General features: G+C 38.3%; 1 protein-coding gene across 5 annotated transcripts in view; it reads left to right on the top strand.

Annotated features, from left to right (window-relative positions):
• Positions 1–11,911, top strand: part of AMBRA1 (autophagy and beclin 1 regulator 1) — a 161,522-nt gene extending 149,611 nt beyond the window's left edge. For all 5 annotated transcript variants that reach the window (XM_058161761.1, XM_058161762.1, XM_058161764.1 and 2 more), the window contains 3 exons: positions 273–365; positions 1,169–1,362; positions 10,135–11,911. In XM_058161761.1, the coding sequence (XP_058017744.1) occupies positions 273–365; positions 1,169–1,362; positions 10,135–10,619 (772 nt within the window). In that variant the 3' untranslated portion in view covers positions 10,620–11,911. The remainder of the gene's footprint in view (positions 1–272; positions 366–1,168; positions 1,363–10,134) is intronic.
• Positions 11,912–12,883: the final 972 nt, after the last annotated feature.

Genomic DNA, 12,883 nt, shown 5'->3' with positions numbered 1-12,883 from the left:
GAGTGCAAAGCTCTTGTAACAATTTTAGAATTAAATTTACATTTCAGATTGGATTCTTTAAGGATTTCAGGCTTTTTAGTTTACAGTATATCTTAAGACTGGGCAGAAAATGAAATACTTGTAATGTTTCCACAGCAACAATTGTTATTATCTGCTGCTGATTTTGAACATTATTTTGAAAAGGGAGATTTGGTGCATTGGGAATGATAATCTTATTAATATGGACAAGGCTGGTTTCATTTATCTCTTGACTTATTGCTTTTGGATGGCAGGGCGTTAAACTCTGGTGTAGAATACTACTGGGACCAGCTGAATGAAACTGTCTTCACTGTGCATTCCAGCAGCAGAAGCACTGAACGCCCAGGGTGAGTTTGGAGAATGAGTGTGGAGGCAACCAGTCATACATAGAAATATGAATATTGCTTTTGTCAAGGTCTGGATGTAATTGTATTGCTTACCCTTGCGTGTTATTATGATGGCAGCTCTAAAATTTTAAAACTAATTTTTCCCCTTGGCACTTGGATTACTCCAGATGGCATAATATCACTGCTTATACTTGGTTATCTCACTAATGCAAAGTGAAACATTCAGATAAATCTGTCAACCACTATCCTTCCAGCTGTCAATACCACACCTTCCTAAGTCAGTTGGAAGCCATTAAGCTTATGGGAATTGAAAACTTAGAAAAAATACTACAAAAGTAATGACTAGTTGATATTGATCGTTCCTGATTGCTTATTTGTAGCCTATGACTATCATTAAGTGTTGTATCATTACGTGTTAAATTTGTACCCTGTGGCTATCATTAAGTATTGTAAGTGTTGTACCTTGATGAAGGTATCTTTTCTTTTATGTACACTGAGAGCATCTGCACCAAGACAAATTCCTTGTGTGTCCAATCACACTTGGCCAATAAAAAAAAAATCTATAATTCCAACTTTAAAATAATTATGAGATCCAACACTGTTTCTAACGGGAGGACTAGGATGATCATTTTAGTCAAAATCAGATGTGAAAACATAATTTTGCCTACCTTCTAGATTATTTTTTCAGTAAAATTCTTAATGGATGCCTGTTGAAACCATAAGGAATGGCTGGGTATTTCAGGGGCATACATGCATTTCTGTATTTGCTCTATCCTACCTAAATATGTTCTATATCTCTTCAGAACCAGCAGAACCACCTGGAGGACGGACCGGGATTTGGGCTTAATGAATGCCATTGGCCTGCAGCCACGGAACCCAACCACCTCTGTGACTTCGCAGGGCACACAGACTTTGGCGCCTCAGCTACAGAATGCAGAAACACAAACTGAGAGAGAAGTTCAGGAACCAGGAAGTCTTACATCAGGGGTTACTGAAGGTAAATATTGGGGAATTATTGCCGGGGCCAAATATGTATTATCCTGGACATTACTTAAGAAAAACCAGAGACATGATATTTTTACAAACAGAATGGGACTATACATAGTCAGCTAGTAGCTTTAGCTACACATGAGCTCATTCGTTTCTGCCATTTTTAGAAAACGAAAGAACATTGTTTGTTTTGCTATTGCCCTTTATCTCTCTTGTGCATCCTAAGATGTAAGTTCGCTTCTAAAATATTTTTTTTCTAACATCAGATTGCCACTTCTCAAGTGTGAAAACAAATTAAAAACAAAATAATCTAGCAAAGAAAAAAAGAACAATCCACTTCTATGTGAAGTATGCTCTTCCAGTACTTAAATAAACCTACAAAAAAGTGATCTTAAATACTATAGACTGGATAAATTAACCAATATTGGGGGTTTGATGTGGTAGAAATTGAAGACAAATATTGATCAACACCTGTGTATCTTTATGTATGGCTTCATTCAACTTTTTCCATGCTGCTGGTGGGTTTTTTTTAGCAGATGTTCTGACTTATGCCCAGGTCAGTCAGTCATCTGTTTCCAAAATAACAGTATAACCTGAATTTAAAGAATGAGATTTAGTTATGCCATTGAATTCAAAGGTAAATAGCAATTTAACATTATCTCTGCTGTAATTATAATTAATTTAACAGTCGCTTAGGAAAACAATTGAGCCTTGTATAGTATATAATAAGCCAAGAAACTGGCTTGAATTACTTGTATTAAGCTTAATTTTGCTGGAGTTGGGCATGATGATAAAATGTGGTTATTTATGAAAACAAAACATTGATGATTTATATATGAAAATGGTTCTAAATTCCAGGAACCAGCCACAACAATGATGAGTTGAATGTACTGATTCTTACTCATAACTAAAATAACTTTAAAAAAAAAAAGAAATCTGACCATTAGACAGGGAGGATGATATATTTCTTCAAAGCTACTATACAAAAGCATCTTTACTTAAAGGAAGTTTCTTTAGGAAACTAGGTTTTGCTACCTGTTCTTAAAGAGAGTCATGCCGAGCATATGAAAAAAAAAATCAAGATTATTAACAATTATACTTAGTTTGCAATATTGTATATCCATTGGATTACAGTGACCTACTGTAACTTATTAGCACAATATACGTTGGTATTTATATATTTAGGATGTATAAAAGTAAACAATGAATACAGCAAATATTTGCAAATGAGCATACACTGAGAAACTGCATAAAAATACATAATTAAGAAGGGTGTCAAAATGTAGAAGTGGTGATTTGGAAAACAATCTGCATTTTAGTTGGCCCCAATACTGAGGAATTAGCACCAGGCCTTTCTTGTCTCTAATCTACCTTTCCAACATTTGCTTCTAAATAAGATAGGGTTAAAACTGACAAAGCTACTTATAGAGGTTTTATAGCAATTAAAATCTTAAAACCTGAATGTTGGTAATTCTTTTAAACATGCTCAACATACAGTTAGGAAATGAGCTTTATTTTTCACCTCAATCTATTAACCTAAAAGAAATTTAAGAATTCGGCTTCCGGAATTCTTAGCAATCTCAACCAGCATCTAGGCTTTACAGAAAAGTGTGGAAAATGGCTCACATTAGGGTTTTTTTTCCTGTTAGTGTGACTCTATCTAGGATAGAAAAACAAGAAGTGAGTTCCAATTGAGTTGGATTTTTTTCTACCTTAAAAAAAAAAAAACCTAGAAAAAAGCACATTTTTTTTCAGTGAGTTTTCCACCAGAAATTCAGCAAATCAGATCAGTTATAAGGCAAGACAGGTTGTAAAGTTAGACTTAATCATGACTATTATAGAGAAACAGCCTTGTTTGTAAATTGAATAATACAGTTGAGGTTAAGTTGATATCCCAATTCTTCTACAAATACTGTAAGAAGATTTTGAAACACTTCTATGTTGAATATAAGCTGAAACAAGTCTTTTCAGTATTTCCCCAGCAAGGTTGTGAATTAATTAGTATTTCTTGATACAAATAATTATGAAACTGAGTAGTATCAATAGCACTAAGTAAGCTCTTTATTGAAAAAAGGTGCGTTCTTCTTTGCTACAATGGACAGAAGAATGTTGCCATATGGAAAAATCTGAAAATAATCCTCAATAAATCTCCCCAGACTTTTGTCTGTTAGTAAATACAGATTATCCTTCATCTTTGCAGGCTCTGTAAAAATTACCTTTCTGAAAATCATTGAATTTTGGGAAAGATATGTTAGTAAGCTTATTATCAGTGAATCCTTCCAGTTCCTTTTTGTCTCATAATTGCTGCTTTTTGTATATTATTGTTTGTGAAGACTGCATCAGTCAAGGAAAGCAAGTTTCAGTCTAAAAAATATCTGAAAAATCACAGAAGTAAATGTTAGGCTCAGAAATGTCTTTGAAAAAAATGAATAATGTAAGTGCTTAATCAAGCTGAACTTTACCTTTTATTGAAAGGAGATACAAGCACTTATTTCTTTGGTCCGTTTAAATAAATGTAATGCAAAATACTCAAATTGGTTGGAAACACATCCATTAATTTTTATCGGTCCTAGCTAAACACTCAGGTCACTAACACAGAAATATCAGTTCATTCGCAAAATAGTGAAGCCTACTTAGAATAACCCTACTTACTTTTGAACAACGCTCCTAAATATGTCAGTATTGAAAAGAATTATTATTTTTTTAAAAATGTCTACAGTTTCTGCTGTGGGTATCTGGGGCCAAGTCATTTATCTGATTGTGAAAAAAAAATCTATGTTCCATCATTATTGGTTAGTATGTCATCTCAAAGTATAATCATGCAGATTCCAATTGCATGTCTGGGCTCTGCTATTCCAAAATAATTTCATCAAAATACTTCCCAAAGTTGTCATCAGGCTAGAAAGCAGGAGAGTGTGAGTTCTAGCCCCACTTTTAAGGCATAGAAAATCTGCTGGGTGACTGTGAGCCAGTTGCTCACCCTCAGCCCAAATTACTTCATGGGGTTGTTGTGGGGAAAATAAGGGGAGGAAAGATTAGTAGGCATGCTTGCTGCCTTGAGTTATCTATAAAAAGATAATAAAGGTGGAATAACACAGGGGTCTCCAACCTTGGCAACTTGAAGACTTGTGGACTCCAACTCCAAAGCTGGCTGAGGAATTCTGGAAGTTGAAGTCCACAAGTCTTCAAGTTACCAAGGTTGGAGACCCCTGGAATAATGAACTGTATTCAAGTCAGGGGTGAAATCCAGCAGGTTCTGACAGATTCTGGAGAACCGGTAGTGGAAATTTTGAGTAGTTCAGAGAACCAGCAAATGCCACCTCTGGCTAGCCCCAGAGTAGGGTGGGAATGGGGATTTTGTAGTATCCTTCCCCTGCCACGTCCACCGAGCCACGCCCACAGAACTGTTAGTAAAAAAAATTGGATTTCACCACTGATTCAAGTCTCTGTATATAGTGCAAATGTAGCCAAACTAGAAGAAAACCTGAATATCCAGTAACTTGTTTATTATATATTTGGGTTTAGATTCAATTCATCATTGTTGTAAAAGACATGGGAGTTGCTTCCTCATTGATACTGCTTCAATAAATAGGTGCCAATTCGTGGTTTCCTCTGAAACTATAATTTCATTATAATTTCCTTTCTCAACATCTATTGCATCTCCAATTTTTTTTTTTTAAAAAAAGTGTAGTTCATCTTGCCCATGATCAAATGCTTAACAAAAATGCCTTTGGAAAGTTGCCCTTCCTGTGCTGATGGTAATAAGTGTAAACTGAGCTTGTTGCGATAATACACCAATAAATAGTTGTGAATGATATTCTTTTATTTTTTTGCAGCCAGCCCAGAATATGTTTCCATCAAATCTGGCCTATGGTTGAAAAAGGAGAGAAAGCAGTACAAGCCCATAATGTGCAAAGCAGAACTTATAAGTCTCACCTTCTCTTAATTTTTAACAAGTCTAATATTTAATTAACATTATGAGGATGGTGGAACTTAACTAAGGATTTCAGAATTTAGGATCTGCCCAAAATATTTTACCAACCCTGGTAGTTGTGATATGCAATGAGAAAAGTGCATATTTGCTCCAGGATCCTTGACTGCAGAGATGCCAGATGTAAATCTAACACTGGAATCCATAGCATAGGACTTCAATTAAATAGCTAGTATCCCCTGATGTTATGCCCTTTGGATTATTCACAACATCCTTTTTTTCATTGACACAAAGAAATAAGACTATTTTTTATTACAATTATAATTATTATTTTTTTTAGTATCTGGGAGGTCATTGATATGTTTACTGAAATACGCTTATGATATAAAACCTATACTCACTTTCAAGCTCACCGAATTCTTTATTCGACGTACTATGCCCAAACTGCTTGCTTTCTTTTTCTATAGACGTGTATCTGCTTTAGAGATATATCTCTGAAGCCCTGAGAAGTTGACGGAGAAATGAAAGCAATAGGGTGAGAAGCAACGTCTGTGGGTCTAGCAGTGACGCTGAAGATCAGCCCCTTGATAGAAATACTAACTTTGGCTCCTTTGCATTTTCTAGTCTTTATTAATCAGATCTCTCCTGACATGATAAATTACTGAGCAGTCAGCCCTGCTGCTGTGGAAACAGCACCTGCTGCTTCTGTGACTAGGCAACAACCCCAGCCTTGGAGTTCTGCCCTTGCCACAGAAGGAAAGCAGATGTTTGGTATGAAAGAAGAACTTGGTGGGGGAGAGGAGTAGAGTGTCAGCATCTTCTGCTCAAGGACTGCCTAAGTGGAGGCTTCAGGCTCAGCACATGCTCGTTTAGAAGTGATGTCAATAAAGCATCAGTTAGCAATTATGAGCGGGTAGCATCTTAAAATGGACCTTCTGCAGTTTGCAGGACATAAATTTCATTATATTCTGCTTAGTGACTTCCCATAGTGCGCCAAACTAGATCGGGCCGTAGCTGATCTTAGATAGGGCTTTAAGCCACTAAGCCAGTATTTAATTCTGAAGTCTGGCTGCTTAGGTTTTATGCTACCCTTAACCTTAATTTTTATTGTTGAAAGTGGGCTTTCAAAACCCTCAGCAATTGAAGATCTTTAACATCATAAAGGCTTACAGATTTATTCTCATCTTTCAGAATTAGCGTTGTTGTTTTTTCAAATCTTTATGTCACGGCAAAATTGTGATATAAAAAGGTGTTAAAAGTTCTTTTTTTTTAAAGAGCATTTTCATGTAGCTTTTTTAGAATTCTGAGTGGTTGAGGAATCACTAGGCAGGATTTAAAGGTGCAAAGTAAGTTTTCCTATACAGACATAACAAAGAAAAACAACCTGCTTCAGTATTCTGCATTGTAGATGAGCCAATGCCACTTCCTCCTCTTTTGTAATGAGACCTGATGCTTCAACAGAGTCTGGAGGAAGATTTATATTTTTAATAAGGATCAGGTGGCCTGTGGCTGTTACATCCTCTGTGGAACAATTCAGCACGTTCCATTGAATAAAGATATTTTCTTCCACAGCTTACAATTGAGAGGCCACTAATTGCTCATTCTTCATGAAGCAGCTTGAATGAGCCGTTCTTTTCCTAGCTTTGCTTTGCCCTTGGAGAGCTGGACTTTCTATACCGCATGATTGTTTGAGAGCCTAGAGATAACATGGGAGAAAAAGGAACAGCGATAGGTAACAATATGTTAATAGCAATAGCATTTAGACTTAAATACCACTTCACCGTGCTCTACAGCTCTCTCTAAGCAGTTTTCAGAGTCAGCGTATTATCTCCAACAATCTTGGTCCTCATTTTACTGACCTGGGAAGGATAGAAGACGGAGTCAACCTTGGGCCGGTCAGGATCGAACTGCTGGCTATCAGCCAAATTAGCCTGCAATACTGCATTTAACCACTGAGCCCCCATGGCTGTTTAGACTAAATAGACTAAACAAGTAAAAATCCAAAATTAAATGAGTAAATATAAGTCATGTGTCCACTTGAAGAGAAGGGAAGCAACAACAGTTCATTTACGGGCTGCATCTGACCTTCCTTACTAGATGGCAGTTCTAGTTGTGTGACACTTGACTTACTTTCCAAATGAGCTGGCATTCAATAGCTGTTTCTTTTTTTAAAAAAACATGGACAAGGAAAACAAAAGTTCACACATCTTAAAGTGTCCCCATTTGAGAAATACAAGTAGTCCTCGACTTACAACAGTTCATTTAGTGACCGTTCAAAGTTACAACGGCACTAAAAAAAAGTGACTTAAGATCATTTTTCACACTTAAGACCTTTGTAGCATCCCCGTGATCATGCTTGGCAACTGGCTCATACTTATGACCGTTGCTGTGTCTCAAGATCATGTGATCCCCTTTTGCAACCTTCTGACAAGCCAAAACAATGGGAAACCAGATTCACTTAACAACCATGTTATTAACTTATGAACTGCAGTGATTCACTTAATAACTATGGCAAGAAATGTTGTAAAATGGGGCAAAACTCACTTAACAGATGTCTCATTCACAACAGAAATTTTGTGGTTGTAAGTCAAGGACTACCTGTGCTATGTTTTTCCATTTTGTTCTCTTGCAAGTAGTAGTTCTTCAGGGTGATAAATTCTCCTCTCCAGGTTCATCTGCTTCTTGTTCTGTTCTTGAAGACTCAGAGAGTACAAGAACATGGAAACTAGGATGAGTTCCAACAGTGCAGAATGTGTTGTGTGCAAATTTTGGGTGTATATAAAATATTTTTATGAAGACAAACTCTTAGTCCTTAATCACAGTATGTAATGTTACAGTCTGTCAGCAATTTTTGTCTTTAAGATTTTAATTACTTTAACTCCAACATATTTTATGTAATTATTTGTTTCATTAAATTTATTACAAGCAGTCTTCAATTTACGACCACAATTGGGGCTGGAATTTCTGTTACTAAGCAGTGTGGTCATTAAGGGAATTGTATCTGATTTTATTATCTTTTTTTGTTGCTGTCATTAAGCAGATTATCTTAGTCATAAGTGAAAATGGCTTTTGCCCCATCGACTTTGCTTGTCAAAAGCTCCTTGGAAGGTTGCAAGTGATGACCCTGTGACTCCAGGACACTGCAACCATCATAAGCATATACCAGTTGCCAAACACCTGAGTTTTGACCGTGTGATTGTGGGATGCTGCAACAGTCGTAGCAATAGCTCTTAGACTTATATACAGCTTCACAGTGCTTTATAGCCCTCTTTAAGCAGTTTACAGAGACAGCATATTGTCCCCAACAGTCTGGGTCATTTTACCAATTTCGGAAGGATGGATGGCTGAGTCAAACTTGAGCTGGTTAGGATTGAGGGAATCGAACTCCTGGCAATGTGAGCAGAGTTAGCCTACAATACTGCATTCTAACCACCGTGCCACCTCGGCTCTCGTAGGTGTGAGAACTGGTCATAAGTCACTTTTTTCAGCACTGTATATGCGTTGGGTCCTCTATTACTTGGGACAGGACCATGGAGGCAATGAATTGTTGAACTGTCCCAGATTCAACATCACTAGGGAGCAGGTTAAAGGACCATTAAGCCTCAGGGATTCCAAGGATCATCATCCTCAAGAACTCCATCACCAAAGTAGCTATGGAATCCAGCAGCTCAAGCAGAGACGGTGATGGGGCAGATTTGTTACATTCCAGCAACCTGATGTTCAACATCAGCAGCCAGAACCCAAAGCCCTGCTGACCTGGTTTTGTGGTGAATATTGGGAGCAAGACGTCAGGGTTATTCTCAGTGTCCTGGCATCCCTATGTGCAGCAACCTTTATGTGTCTACCATATCTATCTCTGCCCATCATGGTACCAATAGTGGCCTGTACCGTCATATACCAGTCCACCCCCTCTTTGGGTTTTTTTATCCTAGCTTATTAAACAGTCCCGTAACACCCAAGGACAGTTACCCACACAAGCACTAAGCACACAGAAGAACTACCCATCCTTCATCCATTCACCCCTGCATTTGCTAGATCATGTGGTCCCTCTGCCCACAGCACTCTGCATCTGGTGCACCTGGACTTGCCAGAGAGTTCACATAGCCTTAGTGAGCCACCCATCCACCCACCCACCTCAACTGAAGTGAATGATCACCTAAACATCATCTGCAGTCCAGGAAGCATACACACAGTAGAGGAGATATTAGGCCTTGCTGAGCCTCTGATGATCCTTCTCTGCCTTCCTCTCATTCTGCAGCACTGCTATTTTAAGCTGACTTCAGGAGTGTATTGCTTCTGGTCAGCCTCATGATGTTCTCCATCTCTTATCACCCTCTGCAGCTGCATTCTAGCCTAGCCTAGAATAAATTTCAATAGAAGAATGTAGAAACTTTCCTGATTTTTTTTTATTTCTTAGAAGTTGAAAACCCTACAAAATAACATCATCCTAAAGGCAGATGTAAATGAGTGTAGAAAAATGATGTAGCCAGTGTACATTAAGTAAAAAATGTAAGCTTGTGTTATTTGGAATGGTAAACAGATTCTCAACAGTGTGTGTGTGTGTGTGTGTGTGTATCAGAGGTGCTACTATCATGTTTTCTTGACTTGTCTGCATCTGTATTTTCATTCCTTTAACTACCATAACTTTTTTGTTCCACACATTTCTATTTTTCAGACATGAAATAAAAATATAGCTTTGTTCTTAGCTTACAATAGGATTTATTCCTCTTGTTCTTAGCGTAAAAGTTTGGTTTAAATAATGTCAAAAGCTTCTTTGGAGAGCGATTTTTGGACAAATATAAAACTTCAAAAGTTTTTTTTTAAAAAAGGAACTTTTCTTTCTTCCAGGTGGTTCAGATTATGGAGCAACTGGAGAGGATGCCCTAATTAGGATCCAACGGCTGATGGCTGAAGGTGGTATGACTGCTGTCGTCCAACGAGAGCAAAGCACTACCATGGCATCCATGGGTGGTTTTGGCAACAACATAATTGTGAGTCACCGGATCCACCGCAGCTCTCAGACTGGCACTGAATCCACTGGGATAGAAGGAAGCTCAACTCAACCATCAACTTCACAGGAGCTGATAACGGAGCTAGAGGGACGGACCCTTTCTGAGTCCATGCAGGTGACAGAACGTGGCCTGAGCCCACCGACATCGTCTAGTGAAGTTGAGGGAGAAGCTAATGGGCAAAGCCTATCAGAGCAAGCTCACTCCTCAATGGACACTGAGGGACCAGTCGAGTATAGTGATCTAACTAACAATAACCATCTTCCTGACAATACCAATTTCTATAGTAATGAGAGCACCAGTGGAGAGTCTCGGAACAGGTAGAGATGAATTGGTGCTACCCTCGTACTGCTAAGCAGAGACTTGTACCTCACAGCTGACCAGGAACTGAAGGAGTAGGAGAATTTTGGCTCTGACCAGATGCTGATAATTCAGTGGGCATTGTTATGCAGGGGTGGGATATTAGAGGGAAACCATAACTTGTATGGGAGAATTCTCGAAGAGGTTTTATTCTGTGTCTTAGCTTCCCACATCTGTTTTGCTGCACATTTTCTACAATAGTTGTAATAAACCTTGATATTCAGCTGAGCCTTATGTAAATTTCTCAGCTCACTGGCTACAGGAATTCATTAAGCTTTGTCCTAACCCCGCAGTGCTTTTAATGCTACACTTTTTTTTAATTTTATTTTATTTTTTTAAAAAGTGCTTTCCCTTCTTGACCTACCAACTAATTGGATTAGGGAGACTTGAGTCTCTTCCTTTGGAGACCTTCAATTTTATGGAATTGTGTATATATATATCTTTAAATGCTACTGTGGAGGAAATTTGCACCTAGATTCTACAGCTATAGTGGCTCCATTTTCCAGTCCAGAGCTTTATCCCATGCCACACTGCTTGCAAGCACTAGAAAACTCTTCAGAAGTTCAGAATTTGGATGGCTTGAACGAATGTAGGCTGGATAAGGCACAGCAGTGTTTACCCGGACTCTGTTCCACTCTTCTTTCCAGCTCAGAACTGGAGCTAGGAGAGCAGTGCTTGGGCGTCTCAATTTTTTTCATGCTCAGGAACCTCTCAGGAGTGTGGGCCTTTTGTTTTCAGAATATCTAATTTGTATGCAAGCAGAACTTTTACAAGGGCTGCTGTGGGTGGGGCAACCTATAGTTGTAAAGCATGTGGGTAGGGTGGGAACCGTTCCCCCAAAAAGATGGCACTTATTACAGATATTGCCCAAGGCTTAGCAACTCTTGCTGTGCCAATCGTAGCATATTGTAATTCAATCTGGTGAAATTTGGCAGGATCATGGTGCCATGGCCAGGTTGCACTTCCCTGCTAGGGGTAGGATGTGGGGTGGGAGAGAGGGGTTAGCTCCATGTCAGGGCGTGAGTTATGTGTCTGTGATGTAAGGTGTTGCATGTGAAACCTTGACCTTGTACATGTAGTTTCTAGTGGAGAAATCAAGGCTCTGATACTTTTTTTTTGTTTCTAGTCAACAATGTGATTTTCCTTTTCATTTGTAACTCTCCATCCCAGTGAGCTTGTAGCAGGAAGGTGGGGGAGAGTGTGTGCTAATGAGGGAAACACCAAAGATCAACGTCATTAAAATATGACAGACCCTTCTTTGGTCTCCTGTCGTCTTTTCTCGATCAAGTACAATGCCTGCTTGGGGAGTGGGAGTCTTTCTGTTTGACTGGTTTATTCCACAAAAGTCCCTTACCCTGAAATCTTGTCAGTTCCAGGAGATATCAGAAAAGCATGAAAAGGTTTTTATCTATTTAGCTGCATAATTCTTGACTCTTCTGATATTATTATTTCTACAACAATGATAGCTCTTGGCTGCTGGAAGAAAAGGAAAAGAAAAAAGGAAACCAGCTGGTTAAACTGTTAGTTCAATGAAACATTTTTTTTCCTGATGCATCTAACAAATTGTTATGCAGCACCTGCCAGAGGTTTTTCTCCCAATATGCATGTCTCTGTATTGTCAGTACCACAAGCAAGTGACAATAAATAAGCCCATTGTTAAGCAGCTCTTATGCTCACAGTCAGAGAAATCTGTTAGAGAACATTAAGCAAATGTTGCCTTAAATCACAGCATGGAGATAAACTTTACATCAGATCAGCTGGCTGCCAGTCCTCATCAAAGTGTTAATGAAGCACTAAAAAGTGCCCTGTGATGGTTTGTACTTCAGAGCTACAGGAGTTTGATTATGGAATTCCTCTCTTTAGTTTTAGAACATGTTTTTACATCAGAAGAGACTAAACCCAGAATCCATAACTGGCTCACTAGGGTGGAGGAGTAACTATCTGTACGAGAGAAGATGAGACGGTTACAGATTTTGCAACATGATGCTTAAAAAAACAGTTTTTCTCCAAGCATTCCATCCAGAAATCTTGCAGAAAATCACTGCGAGTTATGAATTACATTATGTTGACTGAGAAGGCCAAGCATTTCAGGTTTATATCATACATCTTTTCCATATTTTTCTGGTATAATTATTTGTTCTGTTTATACAAAAGACTCAGGATGGCTTTCAAGAAAGAAAAGTAATGGAACAAACTTAAAAACACTCTCTGGTCCAATCCCTTGAACT

This window comes from Ahaetulla prasina, chromosome 1 (assembly GCF_028640845.1).
Source record: "Ahaetulla prasina isolate Xishuangbanna chromosome 1, ASM2864084v1, whole genome shotgun sequence".
Lineage (NCBI taxonomy): Eukaryota > Metazoa > Chordata > Lepidosauria > Squamata > Colubridae > Ahaetulla > Ahaetulla prasina.
This window is presented reverse-complemented; position numbering and strand designations above follow the sequence as displayed.